Source organism: Phaethon lepturus, unplaced genomic scaffold (assembly GCF_000687285.1).
Source record: "Phaethon lepturus isolate BGI_N335 unplaced genomic scaffold, ASM68728v1 scaffold5747, whole genome shotgun sequence".
Taxonomy (NCBI): Eukaryota; Metazoa; Chordata; class Aves; order Phaethontiformes; family Phaethontidae; genus Phaethon; species Phaethon lepturus.
This window is the reverse complement of record NW_010552479.1, coordinates 116,885-136,114: the sequence shown is the minus strand read 5'-3', so window position 1 is coordinate 136,114 and position 19,230 is coordinate 116,885. Positions and strand designations below refer to the sequence as shown.

Here is a 19,230-nt window from a genome sequence, read left to right as displayed (position 1 = left end):
CAGTGGGACGGGGAAGAGAATTGGGAACAAAACTCGTGGGTTGAGATAAACACGGTTTAATAGGACAGAAAGAAAGAAGGGCACAACAATGATAATACCAACACAGGAATGTACAAGAACAAGTGATGCCCGATACAGCAATTGCTCACCACCCCGTGATCGACAGCCCGTCCCCGAGCAGCGATTTCCGCCCCCCGGCCAACTCCAGTTTATGTACTGGGCATGACGTCGTATGGCAGGGAATATCCCTGTGGCCAGCCCGGGTCAGCTGTCCCGGCCGTGCCCCCTCCCAGCTCCCCGCGCACCCCCAGCCTGCTCGCTGCCAGCCCAGCACGAGGAGCTGGACTGTCCTTGACTGCTCAGCAACAACCCAAAACATCAGCGCGTTATCAGCGATTTCTCATCCCAAATCCCAAACACAGCCTCACACCAGCTTCTGTGAAGAAAACCAGCTCTATCCTGGCTGAAACCAGGACAGAGCCGTTACACAAGTCGCTGGTCACGCAGTCCGTACCGTATGTGCGTGGTGAAATGCGGGTGGCGGGAGCCAGTGGGACTTGAGCAGCGATCCTGCGGAACCATGGTTTCATGAGCCATAATCTTCACAAACACAGGGAACGCTTTGCTTTTTCCAGTGTGCTGCTTGACCCCCAAATCATCAGAATAAAGATACCGCTGTTTAACTGGAGTTTAATTGGCAGTAAAGTGAAATGACTCGGTTCCACAGTTTGTGAATGCATTGCAAACTCTCCGAAGAGCCGTGAGGCAGAAAGTAAAGGCTGCCGGAGGCCAGAGGAAACACCCGTGGGCTGTCTACAGGCACGCTGGCTTCCTGCGAGAAACTGGCTGTCTTTGAACTGCTGAAGAGGCAGGTAAAGGAGAAACGATCTCTTCCATGTGTCAGTACTCCTGTTATGACAGTCCTGTGAAGTCTGTACACTGCTGATCAAAGGGAGGTGAGACAACGGGAGAAGGAAAGTGCAGTGAAAGAATGAAACCGAGATCCCCAAATTTGACGGAGAAAAATTGGAGAGCTACAACTCTCAGTACAAAGGAAATGTGTCAGCCCTCAAATGCATTTTCAGGTTATATTTTCAAGTAGTTTTCTCGGTGTTGTAAAGTCTTAAACATTAGTTTCCTATGAAATGGGTGCCTTAGATGTTTTAGTTAGGCCATCAAAATACCATCCTATATAAGAAATATTGCACATAACTTTGAAAATTTTGTTTATCCCAGGTAGCTATTTCATAGTCTCAGTGGGATAGCATGCAAAGAAAGCTTTTTCCCTTCATGAACACCCCAACAAAGACAAATCTTCCACCCATGTGTTGTAGAATTTTGGAATTGAAATGTCAACCCAAAATAATTAAGATTTAATCAGCTTCGTGTCTTTGTCCATTGCCAAATATAGACAAAAATGTAATAAAAATTACTACTCGAAGGGTAATAAATAGAACTCTTATCTAGAGGAGTTTCATATTGTTGCAATATGCCTCCTGTTTGGTACAACACTAGTACAAATCATATCTCTGTCAAGGTAAACTGGTATGCATGTGGTATGTAGGCCACAAATCCATTAGCTACAGGCCGTCGTAAAAGAATGCCAAGATGTTTGCGTGATCCTTCTGGAACTAGTCATTTGTGGATAAAATTCATTATTTGATTAAGAGGAGGCCTTTAGGCTCTCAATGGTTGGAGCCTTGTTGTGTACAAACGCAAAGCAAAGGTGGGAGAGGTTTAGTACACTGATGTCCCTGGGGTAACACAGGACCCAAGGGTCTCGGTCAGCAGCCTTGTTCTATCTGCTGGGCCGTGCCCCACAGAGTCACCTCTGCTTTTAATATATATAAAATACAATAGATGTTCCGTGGGCTTGTGTGCCTGATAATGGAGCGAATGCGAAAGGAGGACTGATCTTCTAACTCCAGCCCTAGTACTGTCAAAGTTCACCGGTGATAATTGATATTTATTAGAAGTGCTTCTTTCTAATTCATAATGTAGTCTGTCATTGAAATATTACAGACCGAACTTGCAGTCCCTGCCATTAGGAGCTCACAGGCAACACAGTTGTTTCCTCTACAGTGATAAAATATGCACAGCATATTCTTTCCTCCTGATTTGTATAAAATGAAGCTATTTGATGGATCCATCATACTCTCTTAGGCATGCATGATAAACAAATCCAGAAGCATTCAGTAAATATCCTCAGCTTCAGAGATTACCAACAGGGGAATCAATTATGTAAATTACTTGAGCCGTTAGAGTTAGGCATACATACTGAGGCTCAAATCAGTCATCATGAGGAAACTTCAGCTTTCTCCTGAAATCTAGAAAGCTTTTTCACTTAGTTGTAGATTTAAGCCCTTTTTAGCTGCTACTTTTTTCCTGTAAACACTGGGAGTGTAGCCTTACTGATAACAACGTTTTCATTACCCAAGGAACTTGTACAACACGGAGTAGCTTGATAGGAATAGGAAAAGGCAAAGCAATCAGTAAGTTATGGAGCATAGGAGTAGGAATACTTTGTTCATTTAGGCCAGCAGTTACTGAAGTACACGCTAAACTCACTGCTTTAATTTAGCATTTAGTATGAACAGTGGTAGCACCCTACCAAACTCTGGGGGGTTGGAAACAGGCTAGGGGGAGGGAGGGGAGCTTTCAGGTCTTGGAAGAAGGAGCTCAGACACCACCCAGAGGAGACACTGGGTCTCCTCTAGACAGTCCTGCAGCTCTCCACTCCTGTATGCTTCTCCACTCCCCGGTAAAGAGATCCAGCAGAGCCAGTCTGTAGTCCTGCCGTTCTTTTCTGCCCTTCAAGATATGTCCACCATTACCCTTTGTCCACTGTTGCCTCCACATGAGCTCCACATTGACCCTCTCATGACAGATCCACTGCAGCGTCTATCCCATGCCACCCCCAGATCTGACCATTCATATCCCATCACTGCTTCACTGAACTATGTCTTTTCCTCTTATTTCACATCTATCCATCCCCTTGGGAGAATACTCCTTTGCTGACCATCAGCCCTAATCCTTTATCTCCAGGTGCAAATTTCGCCCCTCCCTGTCCACCTGGGCTTGACAATGATGCCAGGCTCCCTGTCACACCAGGAATTACTCACGAGCATCCAGGAGGCACCACAACTCGCTAAAGGGAAAAGAGCACGCTGCTTCAGGAAACCATCCTGATAAACCCACAGCCTCGTGTGTTGCAAGGCAAGATAAATTACCCAGTGCCTGCGCTGCTGGGCCTTGAATGATTTGTGCAGCTGGGGGCCGTGCAGGATTGATTTGAGCCAAGGAGACTGAGCATGGCAAGGAGGAGTCAGGTATCACCTTGACCCCAAGTGGGCATGAGATTCCCCTCCACGACAGAGTACATACCTCCCATATGTCACCAGGTTTTCCCTTCCTTTTTCCCGTGTCTTTCCCAGTCTCCCAGCAAGTCTTGCCACATCTATAGAAACTTCCCAGTTTTTCTTCTCAGTGCCTCCTGACTCACATGGCCTCTTCCTGTCTTTGCTTGCTGAGCTTCAAGCTGGCATCACGCTAGGTACTGTAACATGGACACCCTGCTCAGGCCGTTGATGCTAGGACATCTTTCTCAACCAGGGCTGTTGCTTCCTACCCAGGAAGGAAGCTTGTTGAGGCTCTGGTGCCACAGAGCAAGGTCTGCACCTTCTCTCCCATCCCCTTAGCCTACCCCTCCTAAGAGGGTAAAAGGCCCTCTTATTTAGAGAAGGGGTCACCTGTAGGCTTTTCTCGTGTGGCTTCGGGTCCCTGCCTCAGGGAAAGACTAGCCACTGAAGTCCACCCAGCATGAGGACGTGTACGTGTGTTCTGGAGACAGGGAACTCGCAGGGCTGACGGGCAGACCTGGGATCTGCACCCCGAGCTGCTCCTCCTCTGCCGAGTGCATGCATCAGGGACCCACACATTCAGCTAAACTGTCCTGGTGTGTCCCAGCTGTCTGTGATGACGGTCTTCTCTCCCTGTTGGTCCTTTAAAGCCTGGTTTAAGGAAATACAACACCACAGAAGTGGAAGAGAGGGAGTCTTCCTACAACATGCAGAGCTCTGTCACCGTGCAGGGTGACAGCTCTTCTACAGAGTGGATGAGCCTGCATGTCTGCCACGAATAGCTGCTGTAAATCGAGCATGCACGGCTCTGGCAAGGGCTGCGAGCACAGAGGAAAAATCTGCCTAAGCATCTAGCGCTCGCACACGTGCAGAGGCATTTACTAAGCCACAACAACTGTGCTGCAGGGTATCTTTTGCCTTCTTATTGTGCGGGGATTAAGGCTTGGCTGCCTTGATGAGAAAGCTGTCCCGATTGCTTGCAACCTCTCGGCATCCCCAGTTAAAACTGTTTTAAAGAGACAGGAAAGGCAATCAGAAAACCGTTCCACTCCATCCTTTAAAACAAATTAGTTTTAAGACCTAATTATGTGCAATACAGACTCATTCCTATTTCCTTTGCCAAACTGCTTCTTGGTTTTGATCTCACAGGGTGCTCACCCTCACGGGGAGGGAGGCTTTGATTAGGAAGCAGAAGAGGCTGTTGAAAGGGAGAAAGCCTGACTGAATAGCGAGACTGGCAGCACATTGCCCTCTCTGCCACTCACCTGCTCTGTGACCTTGGGCATGTTACAGCGGCATTTGGAGCTTTGGTTTCCCTGCTTTTAAAGGAGGAGGGGAGGCAATCATTTTCCTTTTACACATCGTGCTTGGAGACACAGGGCTGCAAAGTGCTAAACTAGAGCAGTAAAACCAGTAACCTAATGACAGCTCCAGAGAAGTAGCAGAATACATCCATTTTTCCTCATCTTTTTCATCACAGCTAATGAAAAGAAAGCCCCTGCCCTGGCTGAGAGCAAGCAGCAACTGTGAGTGTGATGCACTGAAATGTAGGAAACACACTGGAGTGCAGGAATTTGGTTACACCGCTGCTTGCAAATTAATGGCTAAATCAATTAAATGCAAGCATGGGATTTCTCTTGAGGAAAGTCTAGTCACAATTGCAAGGAGAAGGGGAGGGGTTGTGGAGCGGGGATGACATAATCACGTTTGCGAATCACCAGCAGTGTGCATACTTTAATCCATTAATGGGGTTTTTATCTGTGATCATAAAAAGCAGGTTACATTCAGCCTGGAAGGGAGTGAGGGTTGGAGGAGAGGGGAGGGGAGAGAGAGAGCAAGAGAGAGAGACAGAAAGCAAGAGAGAAAGAGAGCACAATTCACTCGGTGAATTGCTTGCAAGCTTTGGGCTGGTAATTAGGGATCTCAGGAGAGCAGTTTCTCAGAATAACCTGCTCTCCTTTGAATGGACCAAATGGAGACAGTGGTTCAGTCCTGCTGATATTTTCTAAGCCCTCCTCGCAGTTTGATGGGCATTCCCAGTGCTTTTGTGCACGTCTCAGAAAGCGTTGACGTGGAAAGGAGCAGCGAGGAGGGGGAGGTTGGAGAAAAAAACTGCAGCTCTTCTAAAAATACAGAGGGCATGCAAAAGTGCGAGCAGGCTGGGGAGGAGGGCGAGGTGAGCGTGCCTCGCACCATGTTCCCCGGGTGCCGGCGTGGCGCAGTTTCGGAGATGTCCCTCCTGTGACTGGACGCACCATGAGCATCTGGGAGGTGATCCTGGCTTTCGTGGTGGTGGTGCTGATGCTCGTGGCCCTGCTGGCCAACGTGCTGGTGCTGATTTGCTTCCTGTACAGCGCCGACATCCGCAAGCAGGTCCCGGGATTGTTCATCCTCAACCTCACCTTCTGCAACCTGTTGATGACTGTTTCGAACATGCCCCTGACCTTGGCTGGGATAATTTACAAGAGTCAACCAGGAGGAGATCAGATCTGCCACATCGTGGGCTTCCTGGAGACTTTTCTCACCACGAACTCCATGTTGAGCATGGCAGCTTTGAGCATTGACAGGTGGATTGCTGTGGTCTTCCCTCTAAGTTATCACTCCAAAATGAGGTACAGAGATGCTGCGCTCATACTGAGCTACACATGGTTGCACTCGGTGTCGTTCCCGATAGTGGCAGCTTCTCTCTCCTGGGTGGGTTTCCATCACCTCTACGCCTCCTGCACCTTGTACAACAAGAGACCAGAGGATAGGACACAGTTTGTGATTTTCACTGGGGTCTTTCACACCCTCAGCTTCCTCCTCTCCCTCATAGTCCTGTGTTTCACATATCTAAAAGTGCTGAAGGTGGCACGGTTTCACTGTAAGCGGATTGACGTGATCACTATGCAGACCCTGGTGCTGCTTGTGGACATCCATCCCAGGTAAGGTGCCTGTGTGTTCAGCAAGTGAGACTATTCACTGCAGAGCAAGCGAGACGGGTTCAGTGTTATGTTAAATACAGTCGGTTCTCTATCACGGCAGGGGATGGGGAGGGGGAGAAAACAAGCATCCTTCCTGCCAGTTTCTGTTCTGCATGTTTCTTTTTACTTGTGTTTATTTCTCTGGTTTTAGAAGCAACTCTTTTTTGTTATGCTTAAGGGCTTGTCTTGGGAGGGAGAGCAAAGAAACAGACAGTTTTGGCTGAGCATGCACTTCCCTTTGAGATAGGGATCAGATCACCGCTCTTTGTCTCTGCAGGTAGGTTTAGTGGTCGATAGATTTGCATTTTTTGGCACTGTCAGCCCAAAACGTTGCTGGATCCCTGGGAGGGAGCAGGCTGAGGCTGTGCATGTCCCTTCAGTCGGAGTTCAGAAGGGAGGCTGGGCACCGTGAGCCGCTTCTTTGCCCGGCAGTTTCCCTACCCTGTGCTCTCAGCAACTTCATCTTTCCTGAAGGCAGAATTGTACGGGAATAACATCTGCAAAATGCATACGCTTGAATGCCTGTGCTTAAATCCAAGTGAGAGAGACTTCAGTAGCGATGCTAATATGACAAGCAAGGATTGTATAAAGTTCATTTCAAATTAGAGTCTTTAAGCACAGGAGGAGAAAAGTCTCCAGGGCTGGAAGGATAATGGGCTTGAAGGCAAGCGCCAAACGGGTACAAACGTGTGCTGGGATGCTGTGCAAGAGAGTCACATCGGGGATTATGCACAAGCTATAAATCTTGCCTGAGTAGGTTATGTCTGGATCTGGAAGGGATGCAGATTTGGCTGGAGGAGGGAGGGTGGGAGAGACAGCTTTCCCTGGGTCAGTAAGGGGAGCATAGTGGCAAAGCCGAAGGAGAGAAAGCCTTGCTGGATGGAAGTCCAAGGGTGGTGCTGGGCAGGCAGCGATTCTGGTGAGGAGCCGGGGAAGGTGCTCGGCGCACAGGGGAGGAGGAGGTCAGTGTGTGCTGTGAGTATGCGATGGCTCTGCCCACAAGAAGCGGAGAGGACCAAAACAGGCGCGGCTGGAAGAACATGGGGTTGGGCGGGTGAGAAGGGAGCAGCAGGACAAGCCAGAGTGATCTGCCCGGGCAATGGAGATTTGAGAAATAAACCTGCACAGCTGAGGCAGGACAGAGCGGGACAGGGTGGCTGATGGATCGGCACGTCCTGGCTGGGGGCTGAGAGGCTCTGATGAGCTGGGGCGGATGGGGCCAAGACTCAGCTATGACTGGGATGGGGTGGCAGAGTCAACGAGTGAGCTCTGGAAAGGGGAAACCAGAGGCACTGGTTGCAGCGTGGAAAGAAATCAGCCTGGTTTGCTCAGCGGAACTAGTTTTAGGGCTTAGTGTGGCTGGAGTGGGTGACTGGAAAGGGAAGGGTCTGATGTATTTGTCTGGAAAAAGGGAGAAAATGGTTTGGCTGGGTAGGGTGACAGAGCAGCTGTGAGGGATGCGTGTGCTGCTTGGGAGACAGTCAGAGATGGGATCTTAAGGTTCAGACTGTCTCTGACAGGGACTGAAGGGAAGGGAAATGTCTCAGAAAAATGCAAAGAGTCTGCCTGGAAGACAGGAAAGCCGAGAGCAGTCAGAGAGGGCAGTCCCATGCCAGACATCCCCCCCAAGCTCCCTTGCTGTCCTTTGCTCTCCAAGCTGGAGGCAAACATCAGCTCGCTCCATTTGCAGCCAGCCTGGAACAGAGCTGCAGGACTGAAAAGGCATGTGGCTGTCCTCAAAAAAAGGTCGTATTTGGGGGATTCCTAAGCCTAAGGCAAATAAGCCTGAACGGATCAGGGCAGGACAGCATACTCTTAGAGGAACAGAAACTTTTGTTCAAAATTCTCCAGATAAGCTGTTTGATCTGTCTCTTGACCAAGAATGCAGAGCAGAACTTTGGGCAAGTCCTGTTACTGTTCTTGAGAAACACATGTATAAATCTTCCCTTATCCCCCAAATCACACAGAGGAAAAAACACCCTTCTGCCCTGCGTGCTGTCTGATTGCTAAACTGTGCCTCGACTGGTCTTAGCTCCTGCACGCCCCACGCGATGCGGTGGTGGTCAATGCCACAGACCCGCTGGGACTATTTGAAACAGCAATCATTATGCCTAATGACTAAAGTCTGCCTGGGCTGCAACAGCAAAGCTTAGAAAAAGGGCAAAAAACTTGACGGTATTTCTCCTCCTCTGCATTTTTTTCTGGTCTAGGTTAATTTGAGGGTGTTCCTGCATTTTGTAATCATCTCACTTGAGGGTGGATTCCATGGGGCTGTGGGAACAATACCTCCTTTCTTCAGAGGAGACAGAGTTGTATAGCCACTTTGAGAGCAACTGGTATTATTAACCATTATTTATGTCTTGCATCAGGTTATTCTAATGCTTCTCTCTAAGAAAGGAGAGTCTTAGACTACAGAAATGGTGGCTGATTTGGCCTACGGTGGTGCTTCCTTAACTGGTGACAGCTACCACCAGTGAAAAGGTTAGACCTTGAATTGCTTTCCCTGTTGTAAGAGCTATACAAAAGCTGCAGGTCTCTTGGAGCAATCCTTGACGTTCATAAAGCTCTGATATAACAAAAGCATCATTTGAATTGTAGAAGTACTATGTGTATATACATATACAGGCAATTTCAGTGTTTCCTATAGTACCTAATAGCATAGACATGGATACTGGGAGAAAGCACATGAGAGAAAGTTTGTAATCCCACCTTAGATGGCCTTGACTTCTCTGGCTCTTTGCATAGCCTAGTTTCAATGCTGAGAAATGTATATGGGCAATTTTCTGCTTCCTATGACTCAGAATCCACCCGCAAGGGGATCTAGCGACAGGCGTTATGACAGATGGCTTTATTACCTGTGACTTGGAAAGACACAAGTGATCTTCTGAAGATCATTCAAGACGAGCACAAAGGAAACCTCTAAATACCAGACAGAATCGTGTAAATGTTTGGGGCACACATCATTTCAAGTTAGCTTAGGCATTTTTACTGGATACTGCCTTTTCTTGACTTTGTTCTTAAGACCAAGATATCTTAGGTATCATGAGAGGTTTGGGCAAGACTTCACTTAAGTGCTTAACCCATGAATTTCTTCACCCAAATTATCTATACTATCTTTTTGGTATATCCAGCTTTATAGACCTTAAGGTCCAGTATCTCATAAACTTTGTTTAAAATACCAAACCTTCAAAGGGATATATCACAGATTTTCCAGGATATTAAAACATTTAAATGAAAGCTTAGTCAATAATCCACTTCTATTACTAGTGTCACTACTGGAATTTGCATATATGTTCTTATCTTAATGCATGTGCAAAAGCAAAATACTCATCTGTATACATTGTCTATGTGAAGGAGTGAGATAAAATACCTTTCTCTGATGTGGTATTTATTACCTACATCTGGAAAGGGTGAACAAAAGAAATTGGTTGAAGTCTTCAGTAGTTCTCAAGTCATGTGTGAGCTCCAGGAGTCAAAGACAGCTTTGTATGTGCCAGTAGGGAAAAGGTGTAACTGTAAAACTGTTTAGAGACAAAAAATACACCACCTTCTACACCCTAAAACCACCCTAATTGAACCCACTTTGGAGATTTCTTTTCCTACATCACCGGGTGCCTGGGATACTACAAATTTAATCACACAGATCTTAAGCGAAGCTGTTGAACCTCTAAGATCATCTGTTTGCACCTAAAAATACTCCAAGTTCTCCAGCTCTTGCAGAACTGAAAGCACATAGGTTCCCTTGAAAAGGTGGATTTTTTTATGACATCTCAGCTGTCATATCTAGCTGCAAATAACTCAGACGTAGAACATGTAATACTTTTAGATGTGTTTTCATTCTACTTAGGCATGTTCTTTAGCAGCAAGACTATTTGTTATTTCAAGGAGAACAAACTTTTCCTCCAGTATTTATTTCACTTTGCACATCATGATAGCTGCTCTGGGGACTGGCAATGTCAGGCCATATATATAAAACAAATTAAAGGAAACACATTTTCTTTAACACAACAAAAAGGTAACATAAGAACTCACTGCCATGGAGTGGCACTTGCCAAAACACACCGAGACCCTCAGGACATGACATGCGTCTAGCTGATGATCAAACACTTACACATACAGCCAAATAACGTAAGGGTGCAGCCGTAAACCTCACAGCTATTAACATACGTGAGTGTGGAACCCGGCAGTGAGTCATCGATTACAAATTTACAGTAAAAACCCAGCGACTAATGCCAAGCAGTTACAAACTACAGCACATGGGCCAGACCACTCGGTTTGCCCGAGACACGTGGTTGCTTTACCACAAGACCTGTGCAATAAGTCAACACGTAGCAGCGCTGCCACGTGCGTGGAGAGGGATTTCAGGACTGCAGTCGGGCTTTGGGTTTGCCCTTTCCCAGTGGGTCTAGCTCAGGTACGGATGGCTCTGGGAGGTACGGACGGTGCTGCCCGTCTCACCTACCTACCTGGAGAAGACAGTTACTTGTCCTCTTCCCTCAAAATGCACAGCCAGGAGTTACACAAGCAGGTAGAGGAGGAGGATGGGTTTTCACGTTATCACTCTTTTGGCAAGCAAACGTGCTGACTTCAAAGGGGATTTCCTGCAGTGGAAGCGTGGTCTCAGCCCCATGGTCCCACCACCTTGCCGGCACACCAAGGGTCTTAGCAGCTCTCCGGTGACCTGGTGCGACTACCACTGGGAAACTCAAGGGAGAAGCTCTTGCCCTAAAATGCCACAGATGGGAAAAAACCTAGGGTGTGACTAATTTGTATCTGTTTAGTCGGGAACTAGGCTGGTTTGAGGTGAGGAGTCAGCACATCGCAGCACTGTGGGTTTGTTATGTAATTCCCGGCTTTGCAAAGCGTTTGGCATGGCCGCTGTTCGGAGCTGTGCCGGCTGCCGAAAGATTTATGGCCAGGCAGTTCACAGCTATGGGATATAGCGATTGCTCCAATGCTGGGCTGAATCTTCAGAGCATGATTGCACCCGTTATGATTTTATCATGGTTTATTACTTATCTCGCTGGGAAGTTTCTCCTATCTATGATAGTGGTGTTGGAATTGCTGTTTCTAGGGAAGTAGAGTGCTGCCTGCCCCATTCTGGATATTTTCCAAATCTCTGAATATCATGAGGCAAACTCTGGCCTGCAAATACAGCTTACAGTAATTCAAAAAAGAACTGCAACTGAGTTCAAGGCTGAATTCCACCAATGTGACTATATTTAAATAGAAATAATGGGGATGTGTGCATATAAATACATAAATATGTACTTCCCAGTACTTGGTTTTGGAGGGTAAGTTGATCATACAATGCATCAATACTTGGTATTGTCCCATATAAATGCAGTGCACCTGGTATTGGTTTATGTGAATACAGCACAAACCAGAAAGATTGATTTCCATCATTCCATGAGTAAAGCCATGAAAATCTGCTACCTGATATTATGATTCACGTTCTTGTTTGTGTTAAATGTCACACAGCGTAAGAGAGCGTTGTCTAGAAGAACAAAAGAGACGGCGGCAGCGAGCAACAAAGAAAATAAGTACCTTTATTGGTACTTTTATACTTTGTTTTGCACCTTATGTAATTACAAGGTAAGTTTAAACCTACATACTTGAAAAGGCTACTGACATGCACTCTTAACTCAGAGAATTAGGGCACTCTGAACCAGAAAATCATTCAAGTCTCCTCCTTTCCACTCCTGTGACAGAGACTGCATTTACTGAGCTAACAAAACTACAAAATGTCACAGCACTTATCCGCTACAGTCCTGATCCAGTCCATGGGCCAAACTCTCTTCAGTCAGCCCAGTCAATATGTTGGTCACATGGGAGTGGTTTAGGAAGTCCATCCACAGGATTCTGAAGACTTTTTTCAGGTCAAGTAGTCACCTACTCCTCAGGTTGCCTCCCAGGTTCAGGGGGTGATCTGCAGGGGAAGGCACTTGTCCGAATAGGTCAGACTGTAAAAATCTGGTCAACGAGATCCATCTGAGGTGAGAACATGGTCCACAGACTTAAACTATAGTTTTGTCTGACTGGATAGAGTTTGTTAGTCATAAACATCAAATATCGAAGCTGTTCTGGCTCATAGCTAAAAAAATTCTTGTGATTTATGGCCAGATGTCCTAATCTGTCTACTAGCTTATCTTTGGAAATGGCTCCTGGGGAAAACACAAAATTACTCCTATGAAACATGAAGTATTAGAAAGTGAGTATATCCAGAAAAGTGTTATCTAGTTGTTGAAGGAAATTTACAGCTTACATTCCTTTGGAATGTAAGTCCAATTCCTTTGGACTTTGGAAAAACTGAAATGCTGCTAAGCAGTAGAAAGAAAAAAATATTTTTAAAGTCTCACCTATTCCAGTATGATCAAACAGCAATTATTGGGGCTGACTTCAGTCAAACTCAGATCCGTCACTAAAAAAAAAAATCATTGAAAAAAATCAATTAAGACTCAGGATAAGTGGGCATGTAGCCAACTCCAAGATTTCCAATTGAGTATAATAACACGAATTTCTAACAAAACAATTCCCAAGGAGGTCTCGTAGTCTTTTCGTAAAAATGGAAACCTGCAGGTCACGTTGATTTTATGTTCGTGACAATAATAGCTAATTGATCCATGCTGTTTATTTGTTACAGTGTTGCAAATACATTTGTCAGATGTCAAGGGGATTAGGAGGCTTTTGAGCTTAATTCTGTAAGCAAGTATTATTTTCTGGACTATGTCCAGTGCCTTGCATTCACGAGTCGGAGGCAATCAGTCACTTTTCAAGGCAGTGCACAGAAGGTAGCTGGTGAAGTGCATTGCTCAGCCTCTCGTTTGGACAGCCAGCTCTAATCAGCAATATGCTTAAATTAAACATGCTTTTAAGTACGTCATGAATTGAGGTGTGAAAGCAGCACATCGCAAGGCTTTACTGTAACAACTTTTTGCTTCCACATAAAAAGCAAATAGTTGTCTCCAGCAATTCCATGAACCAGTGAGGGACTTGTGCTTATAACCCCAGCCAGATAAATTATTCTTTGGGTAAATCAGAGTTTTTCAGATTACATTAAGGTAAAAATCAGATTAGGCACCTCTTTTCTCAGAAAACACCCTTCTAACTAGTTCAGTGGCTGACCTAAGTATATATCAGTAGAATCTGATTCTTCTTGATTCAATGTTTCTACTGCACCAGTCTGATAGACTTACTACCCCATATTATTTATTTCTAGGCATAGTTTGTTTCTTGATTTGTAAAAATTCTACTAGTACACATCTCTTCTTTTGCTATATTTATCATTATGTGATTAAATAACATTGTTCAAAACCTATTTTCTCCAAGGAGCTTTTTTATAACAAAAATTAAAATGTCATACCATTTTCTAATATTAATTTCCAACTCTAGGCGTTTCATGCTGAAATACAGAACTTTGCTCATGTAAGTTAGCAAGTGCTGTCAATGTGTGAGGAAATTGGCCTTAAATTAAAAATCCTGAAGTAATATTAGAAAGAAGCTTCAAGCCCCAAGCCCCAAGGATGGTGGAATAGGCAGAAGAAGATCAACATTCTCTTGTATCATCTCTTGGGAACAAGGGATAAACAAACTGTGTTTTTAAACTGGTTGCATGCCCTCCACATGCAGATCCTGCCCGGGTAGACAAGTTCAGAATTCCTCTGCAAGTTATGTTCCTGCCTGTCTGTGCGTATAAACGCGTGATTTTCCTGTGCAATCTTAGGTTGACATATTTGAAGAAAGTGGCCTCCTAATCTTCATCAAAAGCCTCAGCTGATGTGATGTAGAGGTGTTTTCCTCCTGGATAGAAAAACCTTTTGTTACCAGCTGGACAGTGCTGCTTGCCATCCTCATAGCTCCGTGCTGACGTGTGGTTCCTGCAGCTCGGGGGACGAGCAACGGCCAAAAGCAACGGTTTGCAAGATTTGCTACAAGAGATTTGCAAGATTAGCTACAAAATCCCGAAAGTCTGCTTTCTTATAGAAGCTGGCCAGCTGTAATATATGCAGCACTTCAGAGGCAAAACTGGTTAAGGCTAATGAGCTAACAATCACTGTGATGTCATCTTTGTGTCACGAAGCAATCCTTAACATAGGGCTTTTCCACTAGCAAGACAGCATACAAAAGATTCAGTCTACTAATCAGTAAAGTGAAAATAAAGTGAAATCAACATCAAGATAAAACTCCTGGTCAGCTTGTTCATATCGTTAACACAAAAGCAGCAGCTAAGGTCTGATTCTGGTACTATGGGACTTGTTGGGGGGGAATCAGACCCAAACAGAAGTGTGAGGAACGCAGGCTTGAAGAACTGCTCCAAATGCTTGGGGAAAGGACTGAATTTCTTCTTGTGAGAACGTTGTCATCTACCAGCTCCAAAATGCAGTGCCAGCTTTGTTTCACCCCTGAACAATACGACATTTTATCTTCTTTGAGACTCTGTCCGATTCAGAATTTTCTCCATAACTCAGTCAAGCTCTCGGGTTGAAGCAACAGACACGTTGCCATTGTAGTAGCCTCCATCTGCACATATACACTTTCAGTAAAATATTTTACTGAAGTGATAAACTGCATATCTATATGAAGGGTTTTCAGTGTGTATTATCTGCATAAAAGAGCAAGGTCTTAGTCTTCAACACAACTTTCTTGTTTGGTTACTGGAAGTGAAATAAAATAATTGGATAGCTGTTTGACATGACACACGCTACAGAATCACGTGTTCCTAAAATATTAGCCGAATATCACAGCAAAACAGCTTATAGCTTTGAAATAAAAAGGTACTGAAAACCAGACAATAGAAGAGTGGCTTATGAAAGCAAGACAGGGAATTATGTAGTTGATACTGTAGAATTTAATTTACAGGTAGCACTGAAATATTAATGCTCCTTCACTGAAAGTGTCTTCTTTTTGGCTGAAACTTTTCATGATAATTGAAGCTTTGCATATATTTCCCTCATAAATGAGAAACAAAACCTTCTTTCAAAGGCAATAAAGTATGTGATGTGCCTTGAAAGACTGACATTTAATTGTTTGGACACAAAAAGGAATTGCATAGCTTAGGGTTTGTCTGCATTTCTGTGTTTGCTGCTTGATATTTGCAAATGTAATTTACTGTAAAAAATAATACACAAGAATTATAAAATGTGCAACTATCAAGGGCACTTAAGGAAAATAATGAAAGAAAATATTTAAAATTCTGTCGATAAAATTGTCGGCTTTTTAGTTATCAATCAATGAAGGTAATTTAACAAGTCTAGGCTTGCAACCCTGAAGTGTCTTTTTCATATTCTTTAAATGGAGATTGTTAACATCTCATAGAACTGATTGACAGGGACTCAGACACAAATTGTCATATTTTGGTCATTCGTGGCATCCACCGAATTTAATTAAACTTAATCAAATTCACATCTGTAAAGCGCTCTGTAAATCAACCAGATGAAATTCAACATGATGAAATTCAAAATGCAAATGCAGTATCAAATATGTGAAGTGGAGAATAACAAGAAGCAGGATGGCTACGGTAGATTGCAAAGTAAATATGACTCAGTAGATGATTAATTTCCAAATAGGCAATTCTCATTTTAGAGCATATTAACGTGGGTGTCTTAAGCTACATTTTATTAAACAAGGGAGAATACACCAGATGAGGCCCCCCTCCAGCCTGAGTAGAAGATAATTGCGTCTGATTTTGGATCCTACTTTGTAAGAAAGATATCAACCATGAGTTACAAGGCGAGGTTGAAAAAACAGCATTTCTTCATTTGAGATGAAAGGAGAGCGAAATGGGACAGATAGCAGTTCTTCGGTATCTCAAAGTCGCTTACAGTGACCAGCTGAGCCAAGCGGCACCAGTCGAAGGGCCAGCGCAATTCCCCAGTATTTTCCTTTAACATAGCCTGGTCACCTCAGATGTCTCACACGTCTGTGAGCCCAAAGAGTATTTTGGCTAATGTCACCACCCTTAAAAACATCATTGTACAGGTGCGTCCCTCTTGCAACGAAAGTGATAAAGTGATCAAATTGCTTGCACAAAGCACACAAAACTATTCTCAGCATTAGAATTACCAACACCATGACAGCAGCTAAAGCCCCGGCACTGGCTGCAGACCGTGGTGCTAAGCCCAGCAACATGCCTAGGAAGAACCTGAGCTTTTGCCATGGAGTTTGCAGTCTAGGCAAACCAGAACAGAGAGAGAAGACAGAAGGTCGTAGTCAGTAGAGCAACAAATTAAGGCTCCTTAGTCCCACTTTCATGCTCAGATGACTGGACCGTGCCATCTGCCAGCGCTACGTTAAACAACACGATGTAGTGAAAGTTTATGGAATGAGAATAAAACGACTCAGGAAAAAAGTCCTCATTTCTAAACTGCTTGAAGTACCAACACTATTTCCGTTGCTGCTGCAGGAACCATGCTTCAGAATGCTCCTTGGAAATGGTGCTTTGGCTGGAGAAACATTAGGAATTGAAGTATTTTCCAGGCAGGTTTAAGAGCACCTGCTGCTGAAGGCAGTTTCAGCAGAGATTTGCCATTGCTTAGCAGGGCTCCCTAGCAGCACATGCAGCTCTTCCTCCTCTAGGAACATCAATAGTTTCTCAACAGCTGTAGAGACGCAGTGAACAGAACTGCCCTTCAGTGTTGTTTAAAGACATGGGGAAAGAAATCCTTGTGGAGTTACCAATATTTCACTGTCAAAAATACTCTTAAGTCTCAGCACAAAGTGAACTATCTGTGCTACTGTAGGTATGAGGAGTATATAACACTCTTCCCTCTCTCGCTCCCTCCCTTAATGAGTTAAAAGTTTTGCCTTGCTAAATTTGTTGCAAATGTATATGTTTGGCCTTTAAACTGAGCAGTTTTTAAATTCAAGTTGTATTATGCCATCTCTCAATGATGATTTTTCCTTCCTTGTGTGCTTCTCCTACGACCCAGTCAAACATTGAACTCCCTCTCTCTAGGAGCTGGACTGGCTAAGAAAGCTAGGTAGCACTGGCAGGGTGGTTTCTCAGATACTCCAGAGGGGACCACGAGCTCAGATTGGATGCTGGATTTTTACATAGTTAATAGTAGGGGAATACGAGTCCCATGAGACCAAGCAATGGCACTTTGTGTCCCAATCTCAAACTTTAGTGCTCAAAATATGGCTTTATGTCAACATTTAGAAAATTTTTAGGCTATGCAGAAACAATTTCTTATAATACTTGTGTTTAAATTTGCTGTGCATGATGGATTCAATGGTTAAAATAAGTGTCAAAGTCAACAGGAAATATACTTGGGGAGGTTATACTCCTTTCATTCTCTTTAAAATTATATTCAGTCCGTGATAAACTTCAGCTGCCAGAAACATGATATTATAAGTAGAAAGACGCCCAAACCAAAAGCACTAAATGAAGAAAAACAATTAAGTGAAATATCAGATGAGAAACTTTGCTTTCTAACAAGAGATTTTACTAGGACTGAAAACTTTAGTCAGAGAAAGTAACATACCTTGTCCATATGGATAAGTTTTGGCACAGAGACTAAAAGGGTAATGGTTGAGGATAGGTTATGTAGAAAATGGTTTTATGAGTAGATACTGCATGATACTTATCATCCGCAATAAGCTTTCTGTGAAGTGTTGACGTGCTTACCTCAGAGTATTTATGATCCCAAACAGGGTGTTCACTAGACTGAAAAAATAGGTCTAGGTTACAATACTCTAGAGAGAGATGCCCATTTATCAAGTATCTTGGTTGCCTGAGAAAGCCAGCTCCACATCAGAGATTTGGACTCAGTTTTCAGTCTCCAAAAGGCATATGCCAAAAACAAATAAGGAAGCTCTTTTGAATACTGCCTCATATCCTGCTGGAGCTATTCCATTTTGTACTAAATTCTTCAACGTTTGTTGTGGCAAATGATCAAGAGAGGCTTTTAGGAGGCAACATGTACAAGGTCCACTTCTAGCCTCAGTAAATGTAAAGCTAAATGTACAGATTCAAAGATGCCTTGAAGTTTGGAGGGCAAGACTCTCTGATAGAAGCTGTGTAGTCCCATCCTTGGAAAACAGACCTCAAATTTACATTTGCAGTCTCAGAAATGTATAAGGGGATGACTACATTCACATTTTCATGAGTATGGGTTTCTTTTATTTTGTTTTCTTGCAATTGCCTAGGAATAAATTGGGGTTTTTTTTGGGGGGTGGGGGAGGGTGGTGTCATTGGCTTACAGTTGTGCTGTTGCTCCATGTTTTTTTATACAAATATTCACTCTTTCAACCTTCCTCTTTCTACAGACTTGTTGAATTATCCTCTGTGGTCCACATCAGTTCCCACTGGGGAATAATTTCCAAGTGCTTAGCTTACAGCAAAGTGGTTTCAGACCCTTTTGTGTACTCTTTGCTACGGCATCAGTACAAGAAGACATGGAAAGACATCATAAACAAGATCCTAAAAAGAAGCTCCATCAATTCCTCTGCCCTCACGAACGAGTCGCACGATCGGAATATACTGCAGCTGAAAGAATGAGGAGCCTGGTATGGGATCGAGAAGACACATAAAACAATACGTGGGAAACAAAAGTAACTGGCCTATCCCTAGTAGCCATCCTCCGCTGGCCAGGATTTGGGAGGCAGTCACAGACAGGTTGCAGCTCAGCCCGTGTCCCTCCAGTAGCCCACGTAACACCCGAGGGAGGCAGGCTGCTTTGTACCTGCTGCCTCCGACTACGAGTGCCATCGGTATGTGGCCCTGCAGGCTTTGCAGATACAAATCTCCCACTGATTTCCATCAGCACTTACACATACGTATAGGGTAAAAAGTTAGTCCTCCGCAGAAGGACTCAGGAAAGTAATGGGAGCAAAGTGGTGCCATCATAAGATTATTCTAGAAAAGCCACACGGGTATTTGTGCTGTATTTTTGACTGGCTGCAGATAA

The 19,230-nt window shown here is 44.3% G+C and overlaps 1 protein-coding gene across 1 annotated transcript; it reads left to right on the top strand.

Moving 5' to 3' along the window:
- Positions 1-5,615: 5,615 nt before the first annotated feature.
- GPR26 (G protein-coupled receptor 26) lies at positions 5,616-18,821 on the top strand. Its single transcript, XM_010291221.1, has 3 exons — positions 5,616-6,283; positions 11,804-11,917; positions 18,590-18,821. Exons 1-3 carry the CDS (start codon positions 5,616-5,618, stop codon positions 18,819-18,821), a joined length of 1,014 nt encoding a protein of 337 aa, XP_010289523.1.
- The last annotated feature ends 409 nt before the right edge of the window (positions 18,822-19,230 follow it).

Excerpts from the sequence above, each read along its gene's own strand:
- GPR26 (XM_010291221.1), top strand. The coding sequence starts at position 5,616 with ATGAGCATCTGGGAGGTGATCCTGGCTTTCGTGGTGGTGGTGCTGATG. Across the intron at positions 6,284-11,803 it reads CTTGTGGACATCCATCCCAG|CGTAAGAGAGCGTTGTCTAG; the intron begins GTAAGGTGCCTG and ends AATGTCACACAG. Across the intron at positions 11,918-18,589 it reads GCACCTTATGTAATTACAAG|ACTTGTTGAATTATCCTCTG; the intron begins GTAAGTTTAAAC and ends CTCTTTCTACAG.